General features: G+C 61.1%; 2 protein-coding genes across 6 annotated transcripts in view; one reads left to right on the forward strand and one right to left on the reverse strand.

The window, feature by feature from the left end:
• Mkl1 (megakaryoblastic leukemia (translocation) 1) overlaps nt 1-12,254 on the forward strand; it is a 122,080-nt gene extending 109,826 nt beyond the window's left edge. For both annotated transcript variants that reach the window (XM_013024919.1, XM_013024918.1), the window contains 9 exons: nt 310-471; nt 2,600-2,775; nt 3,169-3,309; nt 5,331-5,587; nt 5,698-5,869; nt 6,718-7,677; nt 8,163-8,327; nt 8,425-8,485; nt 11,040-12,254. In XM_013024919.1, coding sequence (XP_012880373.1) covers nt 310-471; nt 2,600-2,775; nt 3,169-3,309; nt 5,331-5,587; nt 5,698-5,869; nt 6,718-7,677; nt 8,163-8,327; nt 8,425-8,485; nt 11,040-11,554 — 2,609 coding nt within the window. In that variant the 3' untranslated portion in view covers nt 11,555-12,254. The remainder of the gene's footprint in view (nt 1-309; nt 472-2,599; nt 2,776-3,168; nt 3,310-5,330; nt 5,588-5,697; nt 5,870-6,717; nt 7,678-8,162; nt 8,328-8,424; nt 8,486-11,039) is intronic.
• Nucleotides 12,255-12,358: 104 nt separating this feature from the next.
• The window catches only part of Sgsm3 (small G protein signaling modulator 3), a 28,981-nt gene continuing 20,776 nt past the window's right edge, over nt 12,359-20,563 (reverse strand). Inside the window, exons 2-22 of one of the 4 annotated variants that reach the window (XM_013024956.1) lie at nt 18,996-19,114; nt 18,558-18,643; nt 18,266-18,332; nt 17,555-17,760; nt 17,143-17,250; nt 16,669-16,812; nt 16,256-16,451; nt 15,868-16,013; nt 15,275-15,499; nt 15,030-15,084; nt 14,815-14,942; nt 14,559-14,714; nt 14,381-14,435; nt 14,229-14,278; nt 13,908-14,060; nt 13,674-13,744; nt 13,534-13,582; nt 13,369-13,454; nt 13,150-13,272; nt 12,967-13,027; nt 12,359-12,854 (exon numbers count right to left, since the gene is read on the reverse strand). In XM_013024956.1, the coding sequence (XP_012880410.1) occupies nt 12,774-12,854; nt 12,967-13,027; nt 13,150-13,272; nt 13,369-13,454; nt 13,534-13,582; nt 13,674-13,744; nt 13,908-14,060; nt 14,229-14,278; nt 14,381-14,435; nt 14,559-14,714; nt 14,815-14,942; nt 15,030-15,084; nt 15,275-15,499; nt 15,868-16,013; nt 16,256-16,451; nt 16,669-16,812; nt 17,143-17,250; nt 17,555-17,760; nt 18,266-18,332; nt 18,558-18,643; nt 18,996-19,002 (2,253 nt within the window). In that variant the 5' untranslated portion in view covers nt 19,003-19,114 and the 3' untranslated portion in view covers nt 12,359-12,773. Of the gene's footprint in view, nt 12,855-12,966; nt 13,028-13,149; nt 13,284-13,368; nt 13,455-13,533; nt 13,583-13,673; nt 13,745-13,907; nt 14,061-14,228; nt 14,279-14,380; nt 14,436-14,558; nt 14,715-14,814; nt 14,943-15,029; nt 15,085-15,274; nt 15,500-15,867; nt 16,014-16,255; nt 16,452-16,668; nt 16,813-17,142; nt 17,251-17,554; nt 17,761-18,265; nt 18,333-18,557; nt 18,644-18,995; nt 19,168-20,563 lie in introns of all 4 variants that reach the window. The other 3 variants (XM_013024958.1, XM_013024959.1, XM_013024957.1) reach the window with 3 other exon arrangements.

Raw genomic sequence — 20,563 nt, forward strand, 5'->3', positions numbered from 1 at the left:
CCAGAACAAACATCTTGAGTCTGAACCCCACATTTTTTAAGTGAGACCCAGAGCAAAAGGGGAGTTGCCTGAGCAGTTCACGGTGCCGGCAAGTGGAGAGCCGTTCCCCCATCTCGTATTCCTTTGACCCTGAAACTCCACAGAAAGTCCTCTATCTTGCCTGGCCTGGCAGAGCTGTCTTTGTGACTTGAAGCCAGGCCCCCCTTCTCTCCCAGGGTGCACTTCCCACTCAGATGGTCTCTGAAGCTTCCAGCACAGGACTAGGGCCTTCCCTCCATCTTCCTGCTCTCCGTTCTCTCCCATGGGCAGAGACCTCGGCTGAGCCGTCCCTCCAGGCCAAGCAACTGAAGCTTAAGAGAGCCAGACTAGCTGATGACCTCAACGAGAAGATTGCTCAGAGGCCTGGCCCCATGGAGCTGGTGGAGAAGAACATTCTCCCAGTGGAGTCCAGCCTGAAGGAAGCCATCATTGGTGAGGAGACCTGGGCCACACTTTGTATGCACTGTAGCCAGGGGAAGGGCGGGCTCTGAGGCAGGGTTGAATTAGGGCTCTTCACCTCTTGCCTTCTTGCCCTCGAGTCCCAAAATACCCTGGGCTCCAAAGCCCTGAGTTTGAGAGTCTGGGAGCTGTGTGTTGGCAACAGGGCCAGGTGCCTCAGGAATCGTGGCCACAGAAACTGAGTGAGCATTGAGGCCCCTGTTCGTCTTCCATCTCTGTTAACGCAGGGCCCTTGCCCTTCCCAACGGAGTGCCTAGGGATGTAACTCAGTGGTGGAGCTGCATTCCCACAAAGCAGAGCACAGCAGCGAAACCATAGCTTCTGCTCCACCAAAGCTTTGATGTAGGTATAGAGATGTCTCCCACATAGCAGTGGGACAAGGACTTGATCCCTGGCCAGAGCACGCACTCTCACCTCTCAGAGAAAGAGTCTCAGAGCTTCCGGGATAAATGACTTCTGTCTTGTCCAGAGCACAAAGGGCAACCACTGAGTGCTGGACCAGGGGACACTAGCCGTTTCTAGGGCCTGGCTGCAGGGATGGTTCCTCTGGGAGCCACCTGCTGGCTCACGAGTTCCCCTTTCCCACTTGGTGCAGAGCCCCGGTGTTCACTGATGTGCCCTGGCATCGCTCTTGCTTTGTCTAGTGCTGTCCTCCCCAGACTCTGCAGAGCCTTTAGTTACATGCCAGTGTGTGCTCACACCAGTTCTGACAACTCTTACCCAGACACCCCAGTGTGCTAGCCTTGCATTTAGTCCTGTGGTTATAGACGGACTCACACACTCAGGAGAGTTCAGTCTGTCATGAGAGGACATAGAAGCATGGGGTTTCTGGTGCGAGGGCCAGGTTTCTGGTGTGGTAGAAAGCCTGTGGCCCTGTAAACATTGTAGCCAACTCATCCTGCCTGGTGGGAGTTTGCGGGATGCTGCGTCTGCTGGGCAGGGACCAGCAAAGCCCATGGCGCCCAGAGAGACCTAAGGAATGGTAGCTGCTGTTGTCAGCGGGGGCTTGTACGCCAGGCCAGCTGACAGCCACTGTGACAGGCGACATCTAATAACCGATGTGCATTCACAGAGCCTGATGGGGATGGCACTGGGGGTGGGGCAGGGTGAGGGCAGCGCATTGAGAGCCAACATGGAAGTTGAGTCAGGGTTTGCTGAAAGGAAGTGGTCCAGAGGGTCAGCACAGGCCATGGCCGGGGGACTGCGAGGCGCGTAGCAGAACAGCGCAGGCCGCAGGTAGCGCAGGCTGTGCCGGGAGGCCTGTGGGAGCGCTGTGAGTTGGGGATTTGGCAGTGGGGGTCGGGAGGAGCATCGCCAGCAAAATCCAGACCATGGGGGAAGGGAATGGGGGTGAGGACATGGCAACAGCGGCTGTAGGCCATCTGTTTAGAAGCTCAGTGCACAAAAAGAGAGGGGTCATGGAGTAGTGTAAGAGCCGAGAGGAAGGGGAGAGAGAGGCTGAGAAGATGGGAGGAAGCACTTTGGGGAAGGAAATGGAACACACACACACACACACACACACATACATATTCTTTCCTATCAGGCCACCCACAGTTACCTTAAGATTCATGTCATAGTCAAGCACTGGGGGGCTCACATCTGTAATCCTTACTAATCAGGAGACTAAGATTCAGAGGATTACAGTGTGATGCAAAGCCAAGTCTAAAGGTGTGTGTGTGTGTGTGTGTGTGTGTGTGTGTGTAGCCGGATTACAGTGTGATGCAAAGCCAAGTCTAAAGGTGTGTGTGTGTGTGTGTGTGTGTGTAGCCGGATTACAGTGTGATGCAAAGCCAAGTCTAAAGGTGTGTGTGTGTGTGTGTGTAGCCGGATTACAGTGTGATGCAAAGCCAAGTCTAAAGGTGTGTGTGTGTGTGTGTGTGTGTGTGTGTATGTGTGTGTGTGTGTGTGTGTGTGTGTAGCCGGATTACAGTGTGATGCAAAGCCAAGTCTAAAGGTGTGTGTGTGTGTGTGTGTAGCCGGATTCAGGGTCACGATCCTCTGCTTCCTGCTCTAAGGAGGGGCGCTGCCCTACAGCCCAGAGGCGGCCCTGCCCTCTGGTTCCGGGGCTGCAGGAGGAGCCTCACGTGGGCTTTGGTTTCAGTGGGCCAGGTGAACTACCCGAAGGTCGCAGACAGCTCTTCCTTTGACGAGGACAGCAGTGACGCCTTGTCCCCCGAGCAGCCTGCCAGCCAGGAGTCCCAGAGCTCAGTGCCATCACCCCTGGAGGCCCGACTCAGTGAGCCACTGCCCAGTGCCACCTCCGTGTCCCCCACTCAGGTGAGGGGAGCCACTTCCTGACACTTCCCCTCCTGCTAGGGCCGCGCTGCTGTGCGTCCTGAGCCAGGTGGGGCCCTGTGCCGGGGCTCGAGTGCCCAGCAGTGAGCAGGGAGGGCGCTGTCAGCATTGGCCCCTAATTCTGGCAGCCTGAGCCCATTGAGAGGACCCTGGGCCAGGCGCCCCGCATCCAGTCGGCAGCTCCCTGGCCTACCCACCTTCGTTTGCTCCACTGGTCTGAGTGCACTCATCTCAACAAAGGGGCTGTGACCTCTCCTTCCTCTCCACGGCCCCTTCCCTCATTAGCCCGTCTCACCCCCGTGGGCACTGGCCGTCGGGTGTGCGTAGCAGGGCACACTCCCCTGTGCGCCGTCCTCACTTCCTCCTCCCCTCCAGGTTCTCCCTCCACTCCCAGTGGGCGCGGATTCTGGAGAAGCACCTTTCCTGGGGGAGCAGCCTCCCCGGCCTCCCCGGCCTCCCAGCCTCACCAACGGGACCGCTGTCCCCGCCGCCAAACCCGCCCCCGCGCTCATTAAGGTATGGCCTGACGCCACCCCCCCCCCGCGTGCCAGGGCTTCATTCTGGCATCACTTGGGGCACATCTGCGAGTACGTGTGTGCACGTGTATGTGTGCACGTGTGTATGCGCTGTCTGGCGTTTTCCTGAAGCCCCTGGGATTCAGTCACCGAGGCCGCAGCGCGTTCTGTCTCCAGCCCGCAGCCCCTCTGGCGCCCTGCCCGGGACGCCTCGCGTTCCCGCCCGGCTTCCCATGCAGACGGTGTGGCGTGTGGGCACCACCGCACCCGGCCCAGGGCCGGACCCTGCCCTCATGCATCTGCCCCCTCCGCCACTGCCTCAGGCTACTGATGGGGAACACGGAAGGGACGTGTCTAGGGTCATGTAGGCCAGGTCACCCAGCTGGCCCTCGGGGCGATGTGTTCATTCTCCCCCCAAGGCCTTGACCTGAGCCAGGAGGAAGGGTTTGTGGCGTTGGCGTGGTGGGCACCACCAGGCTTGGTGGCCTTGTGTACACAGGGTTTGGTGTTAAACTTGGCAGTGCAGGTGCTGGTGCCAGGGCCCCTGTGCCCCTCGGCCCTGCCAGCTTCCTGGATCTGTGCTGCCTGAGCCCTGAATGCCTAGCCCCCTGCCTCGCCTTTGCCCCTTCGACTCTCTAGGTGCCCTTTCCACACAAAGTGGGCACCAGCTTGGTCACCCCAGCTCCTCTGCTTTAGCCCTGAATCTCAGGGGCAGCAAAGGCCACAGCCCAGGAGCCCGTCCGGTGCTTGTCCTCTGGCCTTCACCAAGCCCTTGACTGTCCCTCCGTGCTGCTCCCTGATTTCCTCCTGGGTCTGAGGGAGTCTCCCTCTCCATGGGCCTCTGGCAGCGCCCCTCTTGACCCTGGGATACCTTATGTTATCTTCCTAACTGCCCCAGCATGCCACAGCCCCCCCCCCACACTTACACCTTCACGCTTGCTGGGGTCACACTGGGCATCTTTTGACCTCCATGTGTCTGGAAGCACGCTCTGCCCATCGCTGCTCCAACGTGCACCTTGCTGGTATTCTCATCTTCTATGGGTGGGCACCCTGGTGCCAACAGCAGACCGAGCGTTGTCCCTCCTTAGTCCTGGCCTCCCTGATGCCCTCTGCTCCCGCAGCCCTGCTGGGTACTTTGCACCACTCCTCCCGTGTCCCCTGGGAGGGGGCAGCTCTTGGCCCTCCCCTCCCCCCAGCCTGGCTCAGGCAGGAGGTGCATGCGCTTGGTATTCTCAACGCATGCCCTGTCCCTGCGCACCTAGCGCCTCAGTGCCGCACGCCCTCATTGGGCCTCCCCTACGGGTCAGCCCGCCCACACCTTCCTTTTGGTCCCTGTGGCCACTTGCTTGGGATCCCAGCGGAACCTGCAGTGTCCTCTGCCCTTCGGTCACTGCTCAGCCGGCTCCAGCTGCCCGCAGTGGCGCTGGGCCTGTGCACAGGAGCGGCCTTCCTCCTGTTACTCTCCCTCATGCCAAGGACAGCTCCTGCAGGTGCCCACTGAGCGCTTGCGCTTAGCCTGGGTCCTGATTCTATAGGCCCGAGGTGCTGCTTGAGGAGCTCTGGCGGGGTGGGGGGATGGGGTACGTTTGGGGCATAAATAGGTCAATATCAAGGTCACCGTGCAGCCTTGGGCCAGCAGCCTCTCTGAGTGTACTCCCTCACTCTCAAGTTCCAGGTGGCGGTTCCTGGCCGGGCAGGATGCTCGGGAGGTTGCGGGTGCTCTGAGCGGGCCTGTCTGCCGTGGCTGACGCCCCAAGAAGCAGTCACGGTTTTCACCTTATTTCTCACTGTTTGAGGCCGCCGTGCTGCTCCTTGGATGGCTCAAAGGCCTTGCAGGCTGGCGGCTCTGGTGGCAGTGCTGGAACCAGCCTGTTTCCTGCTCTTTCTGGTTTGCTGTGGACCCAGAGAAGCCTCTGCTACTGTGGGGTGCAGTCCAGTGAGGCGGAGGGGGGGTGAACTTGGCTCGGGGCTGGGCTGACCCCTTTGGGGTGACTCTATAGGTGCCATCTCTTGTGTCCTCAGCAAAGCCAACCCAAATCTGCCAGCGAGAAGTCGCAGCGCAGCAAGAAGGCCAAGGAGCTGAAGCCCAAGGTGAAGAAGCTCAAGTACCACCAGTACATCCCCCCCGACCAGAAGCAGGACAAGGGCGCGCCTGCCATGGACTCCTCCTATGCCAAGATCCTGCAGCAGCAGCAGCTCTTCCTGCAGCTGCAGATCCTCAACCAGCAGCAGCAGCAGCAGCACTACAACTACCAGGCCATCCTGCCTGCCCCTCCCAAGTAGGTGCCTGGCAAGCTGCGTTGGGTGTGGGGGCCCAGGGCTCACAGGAGGGCATGCACCTGCGCAGGTGAGGGAGAGGCCAGCACTCACGCCTGCCTTTCTTCCCCAGACCTGCGGGTGAGGCTGTGGGAGGCAGCGTGCCCCCGCCTGCCCGTGCCCTCTCAAGCACCACTAGCAACTCCAGTTCAGCGACCCCAGGGCCTGGGGGACTGTCTCGTCAGAACAGCACCCCGCTGACTAGCAAGCCGGGAAACCTGCCAGCCAACCTGGATGACATGAAGGTCAGTGGCCAGCGCCTCCCCTGGCAGACATGCGCCACCGCCTCCTGGCCTGTCCCAGGACCTTCTACCCAGGCCCCCAGTTGGGGCACCGTGTTGGGGTCCATGTCTGGGGATCCAGGCACCTGCTCTGGGACCTGTCTGGCTGTGGTCCTAGCAACACCAAACTCATTGTGGGTCCGCTGGCCTGGCCAGCTCACCGCGCCTCATTCCTCCTCACGCACATGCTGTGCGGTGTGAGGGCAGGGTGGCACCCCAAGGAGTGAGTGCTGCCCCCAAGGCTGCAGCTGGCCTAGCGTGAGATGCCCGTGCTTGCTGGCTGCATCTGGCCTCTCCGGTACAGGCCGTGGGAAGAATGGCCCACGCGGCCCCGTTTAGGGCCCAGACAGGGATGTGGCTGGGGTCAGGGAGCGCTGCGTGTCCACGTGTTTTCTCTGATGCAGTCAGGATGCAGTGGACCAAAGCCTCCCTCCAGAGCCTGTGCTCAGGCCAGGCGGGCCCCTCCCGAGGCAGGGCTCCCAGCCCCGTGTGGCCATCAGCCGGGGTGTAAGTCCTGTCCGCCACTCACTCCTGTCGTCTCCAGGTAGCTTTCTTGTTCCCTCCTCTGTAGAATTCAGGAGTCAGTGGCCGGTGCTCTGCTGGGGGCTGGGGGAGTCCGTGGGGGGGTGGACGTGAGGGGGTGGCAGGCTGGGTCTTCGGAAGACTTGTGGCATTGATGTCCCGGGGGGGGGGGGATTGGGGGGGGGGGGGGGGGGGGGGGGTTGGGAAGGGAGGCTGGCGTGGACCGCGCTGCCGCCGCCTCGCTGCTGCCCAGCACTGACGGCCTCTGCCCTCGCTGCCCACCCCCACAGGTGGCAGAGCTGAAGCAGGAGCTGAAGTTGAGGTCCCTGCCCGTCTCGGGCACCAAGACAGAGCTGATCGAGCGCCTGCGCGCCTACCAAGACCAAGCTGCTGTCCCCAAGGCCCCCGCGCCTGCGCCCGCGCCCGTCCTGTCCACAGCCGGGGAGGTGGTGGTGGCCTTCCCTGCGGCCCGGCTCGGCTCAGGGCCCGCGCTCGTGGCGGCAGGCCTGGCCCCCGCCGAGGTGGTGGTGGCCACCGTGAGCAGCAATGGCGTGGTGAAGTTCGGCAGCACGGGCTCCACACCCCCGGTCTCTCCCTCGCCCTCAGAGCGCTCGCTGCTCAGCACGGGCGACGAGAACTCCACGCCCGGAGACGCCTTCAGTGAGATGGTGACGTCGCCCCTGACCCAGCTCACCCTGCAGGCCTCACCCCTGCAGATCTTGGTGAAAGAGGAGGGGGCGCGCTGCACGCCCTGCTGCCTGAGCCCGGGCGCCAGGGCCGAGCTGGAGGGGCTGGACAAGGACCAGATGCTGCAGGAGAAGGACAAGCAGATCGAGGAGCTGACGCGCATGCTGCGGCAGAAGCAGCAGCTGGTGGAGCTGCTGCGGCTGCAGCTGGAGCAGGAGAAACGCGCCCAGCAGCCCGCCTGCGCCCCGGCCCTGCCCGCCACCCCTGTGAAGCAGGAGGGCGGCTTCCCCAGCTGCCCGCTGAGCCACCAGCCCCAGGGGGCCGCGCACCCCTTCGGCGCCAGCCTGGCAGCCCCCGCGGCCGGCCACGGAGACGGCCGCGCTGTGGTGGTGAAGCAGGAGGCTCCGGGGCCCCCGCTGCTCCGGGGCCCCCAAGGGGGCGGTCTCCTCAGGGGAGTCACCCCTCCAGCCATCCTCACCGACTCCTCGGGGACCCACCTCATCCTCACTGTGACCAACAAGAGCGTAGACAGCCCCAGCCTGCCCGGCGGGAGCCCCTGCCAGGTAATGGGGGGGAGGGAGGGCGTGGAAGGGGTGCGTGCAGGGAAAGGCTTCCTCACGGAACAGCAGCCCTGTGAACAATCGATCGATCGGGAGGACAAGACTTGGGAGAGGCGGGGCCTGATCGGGATGGTGGCCCCAGGAAGGAGCTGATGGCAGAGCGCATGTGCACTTGGCCATGGCCAGGACCCCAGCGTACCACTGCCTATGGGGTCCACTGGCCGCTGCCGGGCGTGTAACAGTGTACGTAGTGCAATACAGCGCAGCGCCGCCAGCCTCGCCGCTCAGACCCCAGCGAGGCCTGAACCAGGCAGCCCTGAACAGACTCAGCCCTCAGCGCTCCTCCATGTGTAGCGTGTACCCCACTGCAAAGAGCCATCCCCCACCCAGCACCCCTGCATCCCTGCGGCTGGAAGGCAGGAGGTGGGGAGGCGCCAACACTCCCTGGGCCGCCGGCCTGGCCCTGCCCCTGACCTGCCGGCCTCTTGCCCTCCACGCAGCCCTCGTCCCAGCCGGGCTCCCCGGCCCCCGGCCCATCTGCCCAGATGGACTTAGAGCCCCCTCCTCAGCCCCTCTTTGGAGCCCCCGCTTCCCTGCTGAAGAAGGAGCCGCCTGGCTATGAGGAGGCCGTGACCCAGCATCCCAAACACCAGGTGAGGGGGGGTGTGGCGGGGCGGCGGGCGGCGCCTGGGCCAGGCCGGGCCCTGCGCTGGACTTTCATGTATGTTCTTTTCTCTTTCTGTCCCCCAGGAGAACGGCTCCTCCAGCCAGCAGATGGATGACCTGTTCGACATTCTGATTCAGAGCGGAGGTAATCCCATCCCCGATGCCCCCACCTGCTCCCCAGCCCCGGACGGTTCGCTGCTGCCCGCGCCGAGGGCTAGGGGAGGCCCGGGCCCAAGTGTGGCCGGCAGGGGGGAGGCTGGCATGTGGAGTGGCAGAGATGGCGCCCAGGGCCACTACTTGGAAGCAGATGGGGACAGGGGCGCAGCCTCGGGTGAGGTAGACTGGGTGACACTTGGAGAGGTTTGGCTCGAGGCAGGAGGTGGACATTGTCGGCAGCCAGATTGGCAGTGGAGCCCAGGCCTGTGGTGCTGGGGAGTGAGGGCGGAGCGGTCGCAACAGGGTGGGAGCAGCAGAGGAATGAGGTCAGGCCCAGGTGCAGCTGCCCGGCTGCTGTGAAGATCCACTGAGGTTGCCCACCCAGGCTGGAAGCTCAGGAAAGATCCAGAACTGATCTTTGAGAACCACTGAGATTCTTAAAGGGGGGGGAGGGGCAGGGGGAAGAAGAGGTGAGTACTGCCTGTTCCTGGAGAGAGAGAGAGGAGAGAGAGAGTGCGTGCTGCAGATAGTGTAAAAGGGGGGGGGGTAATGGCTTACCCAGAGGGCGGAGCACACCTAGCTTCTCTATAATTAAAAAACATTATTGTAGTAAAGCGTGGTATTTGAACCTAGGACCTCACACTTGCCAGCTTGCTTGGCTGGTGATCTATTGCTTGAACCTCCAGCCCTGCTTTTCTGCTGGTTATTTTGGGGACGGAGTCGCACGGGCTTGGCTGCCCTAGAACCACCATCTAGATTTCAGCCTCATCAGGGATTAGAATATGGAGTCATGGGCACCCAGCTGCCATTTTGTTCTGAAGTGTACCATTAATTGGCATTTAGCACCTCAGTGTTGTGTGACCATCACCACCATTCACTTCTAGAACATTTTCATCATCCCAAACTGCACTATTCACTAGACAAACTCCTTCCCAAACTCCTTCCCTTCCATTCTTCTTTCTTTGGGGTATGTGTGTGTGTGCACGCGTTTGCATGCCTGCCTGCATTCCAGCCAGTGGCAGTCCATGCCAGTCCTGGGGCTTGAACTCAGGGCCTAGGCATTGTCCTTGAGTTTTGCTTTTGTTTTTTTAACTGAAGGCTAGCTTTTTGCTAGTTTTACTTCCGGTTTTCTGGTGGTTAATTGGCAATCTGAGTCTCATGGATTTTCCTGCCAGGGCTGGCTTTAAACTGCAATCATCAGATTTCAGCCTCCTGAACAGCTAGTGTTACAGGCATGAGCCACTCATGCCTGCCTGTGATTTTGACCACTCTAGGGAACCCACGTCAGTAGAAATCAAGCAGTGTGTAATGTGATTGGCTTGTTTTACTTAGTGTACTTAGTTATTCTCAGTGTTCTCCCATTTTTATGCCAATGCTGTCATGGCTATCATGAGTGAAGAAATCATGCGCTGTTGCTTTCAATTCTTCAGAGTATATATACCTGGATGTGGGACTGCCTGGACTCTGTATTTTTTTTGGGGGGGGGGTCCAGTCGTGGGTCTGAACTCTGGGCCTGGGCGCTGTCCCTCAGCTCTTCAGCTCAAGGCTAGCGCTCTACCACTGGAGCCACAGCACCACTTCCGGCTTTTTCTGCTCATGTGGTGCTGAGGAATCGAACCCAGGGCCTCGTGCATGCGAGGCAAGCACTCTACCACTGAGCCACCTTCCCAGCCCCTTTAACTTTTTTTTTGTTAGTCATGAGGCCTGAACTCTGGGCCTGGGCGCTGTCCCTCAGCTCTTCAGCTCAAAGCAAGCGCTCTACCACTTGAGTCACAGCACCACTTCCAGCTTTTTCTGCTTATGTGGTGCTGAGGAATCGAAACCAGGACCTTATACATGCAAGTGCTCTACCACTGAGCCACCTTCCCAGCCTGTAAAACAAATTTTTTAAGCCCTTGTTTTTCCAAAGTCACACCATTTTACATTCTAACCAACATCTGTACAAGTATCCCAAGTTTACCGGGTTTGGTGCTGGGGGTCAAACCCAGGCCTTATGTGCTGACAGTACCCTGGGCCTCGCCCACACCTCTTTCCTGCTTTGGAAGTAGCTTGTGGTTTTGGGTGCATTCTTTTTGTGTGCTGTGGATCATTTGTATATCTGCTTTAGAGAAAATGTCAAATTTCCTATTCGTTTTTGAACTCTTCCTTGGTGAGTTTTGGTTTTCTACATATTCTGGACATTAATCCTTTATCAAGTGCATGATTTGCAGTTTTTTCCTAGAGGAATCTTTTCACTTTGGTTGTCTTTTGGTGCCCCAAACACTGTGTGTGTGTGTGTGTGTGTGTGTGTGTGCGCGTGCGTGCGTGCACGTGCACACTAGGCAAGAACTCTTCTGAGTCCCAGTCCGGGTTTAGATTTTGGTATTAATTCGGTGGTGCAGCCAAGAAACAATGGCCACATCTGATGTCATCAAGATTTCCCACCCTCTGAATTTCATCGTTGCTGCTGTAGTTGGGCGTTCCTGTGGTGGTGGGGGGGGGCCTCTGGTCATCTTGTGCTGGGTCTAGGCCTGGCTTCTGACCCTTCACCTTCTCCATGGCAGAAATTTCTGCAGATTTCAAGGAGCCACCGTCGCTTCCAGGGAAGAAGCCGCCCTCAGCAGCAAGCTGTGGGTCCCCGCTGACCGTGCAGCCCTCCCCTCCCACCAAGCTCCCCCAGGCTGCCCTGCCTCCGCCAGGCTCCCCTGCCCTCCCTGGGCGTCTGGAGGACTTCCTGGAGAGCAGCACAGGGTTGCCCCTGCTGACCAGCGGGCATGATGGGCCGGAGCCCCTCTCCCTCATCGATGACCTCCACAGCCAGATGCTGAGCAGCTCTGCCATCCTGGACCACCCCCCCTCTCCCATGGACACCTCCGATTTGCACTTTGCTGCTGAGCCCAGCAGCAGCCTGGGCCTGGACCTGGCCGACGGCCATCTAGACAGCATGGACTGGCTGGAGCTGTCCTCGGGCGGCCCTGTGCTCAGCCTGGCTCCCCTCAGCACCACAGCCCCCAGCCTCTTCTCCACGGACTTCCTCGACGGGCACGACTTGCAGCTGCACTGGGATTCCTGCTTGTAGCCCCAACTCCAGCTGGTGCCCGTGTGGCTGTGAGCGTTGACAATCACAGCCCCTGCTCCTCCCGAGGTGGGGCAGAGGGCAGAGACTGCCCAGCAGCACCCGTCCCCCCAGCGGGGTGTGGCCAGAGCCAGCTTAATTCGACCTCCTTTTCTGAGGTCAGAGGTGCACAGCTGGCTGCAGCGCGGCAGAGGCAGGGTCAGGGCCAGCTCCCCTCCCTCCCTCCCTCCCCAGAGCTGCGAGGGAGGACATGGGCCCTGACTCTGCCTCCCAAGGCTTCCAGAGAGGGAGCGCCCGCCATTGTAGTGTCTTGGTGTAGAGTGACCATTTAGCGGTTGGTGGCAAAGGACTTGTGTACAGGTGTATATACCTCTCTACTACACACAACACCTACGCACGCTCCCTCCCGCTCTCACAGGCCTGGGCTGCGGCTGCGGCTGCCCAGGCCCAGCTCACATGTGCTTGATGTGCCCACCCCCCCCCCACGGCCCGTGCCTCGCCTGCCCCTTAGTGCCACGAGGGCAGAGGTGCTCCCCACCCCCCCCACATTCCATCCCACCGCTTCACCGCAGCTGGTGTGACCCTGGGCAGGGGGCCTTGGCGCGAGGGTGCAGGGCAGTCGCCAGGGCGCACCCGAAACCAGGGGTGGGGCCAAGGTGAGGACGCTGTGTGAACGTTCTAAAATAAAAAACCCAAACACCAACTTGTCTGTCTGGTTCCCGCCCAGCGATTCAAATCCCAACTCTGGCTGGCCACGGCGGGGAGCATCTGGTTGTGCAGCACTGCCTGGAGGCAGACCAGAGGCCCTCTCACAAAGACAGTTTATTTACAAGCCACAAAGGTCAGGAAGCCTTGACCCCGTGAGCCACCCCTCCCCGCGCCTCAGCAGACAGCAAGGCTGCAGCTCTCGGCTCCTCACCAGTCGTTTGATTGGCAAGAGCAAGAGCGCGCAGCGGGCTCCAAGGTCGAGGTTTCCTTAAGGTCTGGGCCCCCAAGCCTGCACCGGGAGGCAGCAGCTGAGCAGCTGGCCACCTTCTGCTCTGGCCAACAGCATGAGCTTGGAGTGGGGGGACTCAACCCCATCTAGAGGGCCTAGACCACTCCAGACTGGCTCCAGAGCAGGCCTGGGCTAAGCAGGGCAGCTCCCCCTCTTCTTGTTGGGAGCGGGGTGCTGCTGGGCAGCCGATGGCTAGAGGAGACTGCCCGGGCAGCTGGGAAAGCATCAGCCATCGATGTCCCAGCTGAAAAGGTGGTGCTTCACCAGCATGTCCTGAACCCCCTCCTTCAGCGGCTGCTTGTCCTCCTGCGCGTGACAGCCCTTCTTCAGTCTCGGCTGATACTGCACTCAGAAGAGGCACCCCAAGGCCCCAGATGTGCCCCCACCCCGTGCCCCATGAAGGCAGAGCTGTACACACCTCTCTCTTGGTGGGGAGCTCCCAGTCCTGGGAGAGGCTGAAGGCGAAGCAGCAGAGGACTCTGGGAAGGGAGAGGGAGGCTCAGGTGGCCCCCGGCCTGCCTCTTGACGAGTGCACCCCCCCTCCCCCCCCCCCGTCCCGGGTCCCGAAGAGCCACCCGCCAGGAGCTGGGCTGGTCCTCACCGGAGCTCACACTTGATCTGGACCCAGCCGGGGCTGCGCAGGAAGGACCAGGGCTGGTACCACTTCTCCACGGTGGGCAGGCTGGAGCAGAGGACCTCGAGCCACAGGTGCAGCACCTGCTCACTGGGGACAGGCTGGGAGGAGGGCGGGCCCGGCCGCGCAGCTCCTGACCTGCCTCCGTGGCTCCGGGCACCTCTTCATCACCCCCTTTACACTTACTTGAGCCCCACACAGATCAGCGAGCGGAGCTTGACGTCCATTTGTGCGTGCGCCGCGTCATGGCTCACGTTCACAGACTGCACGGCCTGGGGAGGGCAAGGCTGTCACCGGTGCCGCTCCGGGTGCCCGGGAGGCGCCGCGGGCGGGCGGGGCGGCTCTGCTTACCCGGTAGAGCAGCTCCTCTGGGGTCAGGACTTTGCCATCTTCATCCAACCTGAGGGGACCAAAGCTCCAGCACTGCCTGGGGTGCCGGGCACTGTGGCCTCCCTCCCTGCACGGGTCCTGCCGGGCGGGCGGGCAGTTACCTGTACGTCTTACAGAGCACCAGGCGGGAATACACGGAGTCGAAGTCTCTCTCCACCTCCCGGCCTGCGGCCTGTGACAGACGGGACACGGCCAGTATGGGGCCTGCGCAAAGCCAAGCACACGCGGCTCCCTGCAAGCTTCTCCCGCGCATGCGCATGCCAGCCCAGGCGCTGGAAGGGCCTGAGGGGCTCTGCGGGCCGAGGCCGCAGGAGTCCGAGGAGTCCGTGACTCACCTCCTCGATGAACAGCCAGGGGTGACAGGCCCCCCCCAGCAGGGATGGCTTCTTCAGCCCGTGTTCAAACAGAGCCTTGAGGGCGGGGCAGAGGGTCCCGCGTACGAGGTCTGTGACCCCCTCGGTGACAGAGTCGTCCCCTGCAATGGAGTACTGCCAGCACAAAGGGGTCTCAGAGACCCCGGCCCCACACCTGCAGCCGCTGCCCTTCCCCACCCGCAAGGCCATGCCGCGCGGCAGGACTCACGCGGGCCCGGGGCGTGGCAGGGGCTGAGGCAGGCGTGGCTGCGGGCAGCCCCGGCCCGCCTGGGGCCCTCTTACCTCTTTGCTCCGTTCATCCAGGACCTCCACGAACTTGGCTGGAAACCAGCCTGTGGGAGGAGACGGCCATGGGGGGGGGGCAGTGGCTGTCCAAGGCCCCCTCCCCGCCAAGAGTGAGGACAGGCCGAGGGGGACGGGCGGGGGTCCCTCACCTCGCAGGCCGTTCAGCTCGCCCACCCAGCAGTGCTCGTCCTTCTGAGACACGATCTGCGGAGGCGGGCAGAGCAGGGCTCGGCTCAGGGCCCCCACGGTGCCGCCTCCGGGTCCGCAGCCTCCCGGGCCGCAGCCGGGCTCAGCCCCCGGGGGAGGGGCGGGCGGGGACCCACACACCGTGATGATGTCGTTTTTGCGGAAGCCCAGCTCGTCGTCGTCGTGTCGCTCGAAGTCAAGCAGGGCCTTGGCGCGGCGCCGGTGGCTGCGCAAGCAGGCCACGTAGTTCTCGTGGTCCCGCTGGTGGCTCTCCATGCTGTAGTCCGGGGTCAGCTCCTGCCAGAGAGGACGGAAAGCCCCGGGCAGGGAGCCTCAGCGGCAGGCGGGGCTGGGGAGCAGGAGGGGAGCCTGGCGCCCGGCGCGGCTGAGCGCTCACCATGCTACAGTTCTTGGGGTCTGTGCACTGGAAATGGCGCGCCACGCGCAGGATGGCCTCGCGCAGGTCGGCCACCAGTTCTGTCTGCTTGATGTTCTTGGCCTTGAGGGCCTCCAGGTCGTCCTCCCCTGGGAGACGCAAAGAGCTGGGGTACCGGCCCGTCCTGCCCCCGCCCGAGGAGGGAGGGCAGCTAGCAGGCAAGCGGTGGCGCTCACCGAAAAGCAGGGAGGAGATGGCGGACTTCCGGCGCTGCGCCCTGCGCTTAACGACCTGCAGGCGGGCAGGGAGGTTGGTGGAGGCGCCAGGCAGCCACGGGGGGGGGGGGGGCAGAAACAGCTTGGGGCTGGCGCTGCACGACACTGAGGGCCGGGTCGCCCTCCGTGCCCATGCCAGGCCCTGTGTGCCAGCGTGGGGTGCGAGGGTGGCAGAGCCTGTGGCACCCCTTCCTCGTTCGCTCTACCTGGGAGAGGCTGGGGTTGGTGCCGGTCCCCAGGAGCGGGCCCTGGTCTGCGAGGAGGTAGGCCAGGTGCTTGCGGCGCTGCGTCTCCACCGCCACGGCCGTGAGGGAGCCGGCCAGCCGCATGGCCTCCCCCAGCAGCAGCTCCGCGTCCCCCAGCTGCGTGGGGATGTCGGCCAGCGTGTTGAAGATGGAGGCCGAGTTCTCTGACTGGATCAGCTCCTCTTCCTGGCCACAGAGGGCAGGAGTGGGGGTTGGCACCTGGCACCGTCTCCAGAGAGCAGTGCTCTCTGGTCTAAACATTGGGTTTAGGAGCTAGTTCTGCTCTGGGCCCAGGAAAACATCGTCCGTCCTCCCCCTCCCTTCTTCTCTGACAGAGAGACAGACAGACAAACAGGCACACCCTTCTGCAGTGACCAGGACTCAGGCCACACTATGCTGGTCTAGGATGGAGCAAGGTAGACAGGAAGATGACATGCCTGTGCCCTTTGCCCACCACTGCCACCCTCAGACCCACCCCGAGGAGGCTGCCAGGGCTGGCACGGAGCTCCGGCTCTTGGCTGAGGCCGGGCGCTGGGAGGAGGGCCTGGGCGCACCTTGAGGCGCAGCATGCCCAGCGTGGCCTGGAACAGCACCAGGGAGCCATCGTAGAAAAACAGGTCCCAGATGCGCAGCAGCAGCTTGATGTGCACCACGCTGGCGAAGGCCGTGAGGAACCAGTGCAGCGTGATCAGGGACAGCTCTGCGAACAGACATCAGGGCCGCTGGAGACTGGAGCCAGCCTGGCAGTGGGCTGTCTGCCACCTCCTGGAGAGGAGCAAGAGGGGAGCGGGGCCCGGGGGATTCTGGGGGCCATGGGTATCGCAGACCCTCGGGCCTGTGCCCGCAGCCTAGCTATCCGCCCTGCTGTCCAGAGGCCTCAGAGTTCCATCCATCAGCAGCCCCAGACCCCTGGGCTCAGGAAGGGGGCTGGCCGGGCCTTGCCTATGTCGTGCTCCTGGAGAAGCTTGTCCAAGCGAGGCAGGTACTGGACGATGAGGTGGCGCAGGACCCTCTGGTCGGTCTGGACGCCCAGCAGGGTGGTGCTGAAGTAGGAGGCAGGGAGCAGGTCCTCGATGATGGCACACATCATCCAGAAAGCATCCTCCTCCTCCAGGAACAGCAGGAGGCAGGCGGCTACCTGGCAGGGGAGAGGCGGTCTGAGCACGAGGTCAGAGCCTGCGAGCGCACACTAATTGGGCTGCTGCCCATGGCTTGCCTCGGGCCAGCCCCCCAGGCCCTGCCTGACAGAAGCAGCTGCCCTGACCCCTTGTGGACCCCAGGCCCAACCCCCACCCCATCCTACTGCCCTGGGGAGCAAAGTCACCCCCCCATGGTGGCACCCCTGGCAGGCTCACCATGCCTGTGCCCTGGCAGTAGCCGATTTCCGGGTAGAGCCAGGCCAGCGCCCGGAGGACTCTGCGCAGGCGCGGCACCCCGATGCTGTTCACCGTGGCGAAGCAGGCATTGCTGGGCATTGTCCGAAGTAGGTCCTTCTCAATCTGTCAGGCATCCGCACCAACCCCACAGGCCCCATGAGATGCAGCTGCAGACCCCAGGGCCTGCCTGTCCCCAGAGAGCGCTCCCCGTGCAGGTGCGTCCATCACCTGCTCCCTTCCTGAGTGCGCACGTGCGTGACCAGTGCGTAGAGTAAGCGCATGTGGCCAAGGCCCGAGCCCTGCTTAATATCCCACTGATCCTACTGAGACCCAAATCTGTGTTCTCAAGCTTCTAGACGATTCTCCCTGTGCCCACGAAGGACCCAGGAGGGAGCTCCTCCAGAATTAGGAGTCCAACACGGGCAGCTCCTTCAGGCCAGGCTGGGGCCTCACCTGCTTGGCAGCGATGGTCTCATCATTGGAGCTGTTCTTCACAGTCTCCCGGTAGGTGAGCTCCGAGCTCCTCTTCTTCTGCAGCGCCCCCGACAGCCGCATCCACAACTGAGGAGCAGCTGCAGGACTAAGCCGCTGCTCTCGCCCCCAGGGCCCCATGTGAGTCCCTGTGGTCCCCCGTGGGTCTGTATGGGCCCCTGTGGTACCTGTGGCCCCTGTTGAGTCCCTGTGGTCGGTCCCCTGTGGGTCCCTGTGGGTCCCCATTGGTCCGGATGGTCCCTGTGGCCCCTGTGAGTCCCTGTGGCCTCTGTGAGTCCTTGTGTTGGGTCCCCTGTGGGTCCCCGTGGGTCCGGATGGCCCCTGTGAGTCCCTGTGCTCCCAGTGGCCCCGCTTGGGCCCTGGGGCGTCTCACCTGTGGCCTCATGCCATGTGGAATGCCAGCCAGAACCAGGGAGCGGAGCTTGTCAGAGCGCGGGAGGGAGACGGCGATCTTGTCCCACGTGAGGTCCCCCACATCGTGGTTGTGGGTGAACTCCAGGTGGGCCTGCCACCGCAGCCTCTGCGGGGCGTCGTCCTCCAGGGGCGCTCCCGCCAGCCGGGTGTGCCCAGGCTCTGCGCCTTCAGCCAGGAGAGAGGGGAGGGGAGGAGCCGCACATCAACCACAGCCACGGCTCCCCACGGCTCCGACCCCAAACCCCACTGTGCTGCTCTTCTGTGCTGAATCCTGGCCCAGCCCCCCACCCCCACCCCACAAGTCATCCCGCATCCAGAAACTGCACCTCCAGGTCCAGGGGCTCAGGCCTGAACCTCCTCCTTCCCAGCCCCCTATGTTCATTGCGTGGCCCGCACACAGCCTTTGTCCTTGCTCCTGAGCGCCAGCGGCACCTCCAGGTTGCACCAGCGGCTGTGGGTTTTGTTCTAAATTCATCCTTTTCTATATTTTTTCTCTAATTGAACATTATTATTTTATTACCATGAAGTTCAATAAAGTTTTTCACAAGACCCAACCAGCCATCTCCATGAGTCCAAACGGCAGCAGAGCAGAGCGCTGGCGCGAGCGCGCAGGGGGCGCGCAGGGGCCGGGCCTGCTCAGCACCAGCATTGGCCAGGACGTACATCTCACCTGCCTGCTCCACCCGGAAGCCAAACTCATCATAGCAGAACTCCAGCTCCTCTGCCACCTCCTCCGGCTAGAACCAGTATTAGAAAGGAAGAAGGTCATCGAGCCCCAGGCCGGGAACCACTTTCCAAAAAGATGCCACCCACACGGCTGGCTGCTAGATTTTACCCAGATCAAAGACTACGCTTCCCCGGCCTCTGACATCACTCAGACGGGCCCTGCCTCTGAATGCTCCTCTTCCTTCTGCGCATGTCACACACAAGGTCTGCGGGAAGGCAGCAGGCCGCCGCTTTACCTGGGTGGGCTTGGCCAGGATCTCCTGGGGCCGCATGCTTGGAGTCAGGGCTGAGAAGGGGCCACCGGCAGACGGCGCGGGGCTTCCTACAACCAGCAGGACAGAGAGAGGACAGTCAGGAAAACATACAGAGACAGAAGTTGGCCGGCCCTCCCCTTCCAGGAGCACCGCCACGCAAGGGAATGGGGGAGGAGGGGAAGGGAAGAAAAGAAACCACGAAAAGCGGGCACGCTACTGGAAAGGGGGGCAGCACCATGTTCAACATGTGCCCAAACTGTACTCCTGGCCCTTCCCCTCCTTGGGCTGGAGAGAGGGAGGCTGGAACTAGAGTGAAGAGTTTCTTTCAGTCACTTCTGACAGCCTGAAGCCCGTCTCCACGCTTTGATCTTGAAAGTTCCTTACAAAACGCAGAAGCCAGCGCCCCCTAGCTTCTGGTACCTGACATGGTGCTGTGCAGCCTGCGGCAGACCCCCGCAGATCCCCACGTAGAGCTCACGGTCCTGATCTCTGACAGCGGGGTGGATCCCCAGGCCTCGTCTGCTCGGGAACCATCTGTCCTGCAGGAGAGCAAAGGCGGATGCCACAGCAGTCTCTCCCCAGGAGGGGCCTCCCAGAAGAAAGGAAAAGTAACACTCCCATTTGTAAACCTGGACATTTGTCTGTTTATTGTCCAGTCCTGTTTTTGTTTTTTTTTTTGTCAGTCATGGGGCTCAAACTCTGGGTCTGGACACTGTCCCCAAGCATTTCAGCTCAAGACGGGTGCTCTACCACTTGAGCCACAGTACCACTTCTGGTTTTCTGGTGGTTAATTAGAGATGAGTCTCATGGACTTTCCTGCCCAGGCTGGCTTTGATCCATGATCCTCAGATCTCAGCCTCCTGAGTAGCTAGGATTACAGGTGTGAGCCACGGGCACCTGGCTTTTTTTTTTTTTTTTGCAGATGACAAAAGGGATACCAAGAGGGGATTTCAAAGAAAAAGCCTCCAATTTCAAGCATTTTGAGAGGATGCACTCTGAAGAGCCTACAGAACTAATGTTCTTGGCTCTGAGACCCAAGCAAGGAGAATCAGACATACACTGCACACAGTGTTTCTTAAAACACACTGGGGCCGTTTCCCTGAACTGAACTGTTTTAGTTTGGTGATGCCAGATATAAAACTCAGAGCTTCCAACACACTAGGCAATACTCCATCACTCAGCCACACCCCCACCCAAAGGGTACACATGCCTTTGGTCTCTGTGATGCCAGGGCCCGTGCCAGCACCTCACACACACCACACCTGCTGAAGGCCAAGTTAGAAATTGCAACCATATAAATCTCTCCCATCACTCACTTACAACCTCTGTCCCTCCCTCTTTTGTCCTCTTATTTAAAAAACCAAGGACTCAACAATAAGACTAACAGCCTGATTAAAAAACAGACAAGAGGTCAGAATAGACATTTCCTCAAAGAAGAGATGTGCAAGGACAATAGTAGGTAAAAAGCTACTAGAAGCCGGGTACCAGTGGCTCACACCTGTAATCCCAGCTACTCAGGAGGCTGAGATCTGAGGCTTGCAGTGCGAAGCCACCCTGGGCAGGAAAGTCTGTGAAACTTTTGTGTGTGTGTGTGTGTTGGTCGTGGGGCCCGCACTCTAGGCCTGGGCGCTGTCCTTCAGCTTTTCTGCTTATGTGGTGCTAAGAAATGGAACTCAGGGCCTGATGCATACAAGGCAAGCCCTCTACCACTGAGCCACCTTCCCAGCCCCTCTGTGAGACTCTATCTCCAGTAAACTAATCAGAAAAGGCTGGAAGCTATGCTGTGGCTCAAGTGGTAGAGTGCTAGCCCTGAGCAACAAAGCAGCTCAGGAACTGTGTCCAAGCCGAGTTCAAGTCCCAGGATCAACATAAAAATAACAACATAGAGGGGGGCTGGACATGACTGACAAAAAAATAAATAAAAATTAAAAAAACAAACAAACTAGATAGATAGATAGACAGACAGACAGATGGCACCAAAAAGCTGG

This window comes from Dipodomys ordii, unplaced genomic scaffold (genome assembly GCF_000151885.1).
Source record: "Dipodomys ordii isolate 6190 unplaced genomic scaffold, Dord_2.0 Scaffold79, whole genome shotgun sequence".
NCBI lineage: Eukaryota > Metazoa > Chordata > Mammalia > Rodentia > Heteromyidae > Dipodomys > Dipodomys ordii.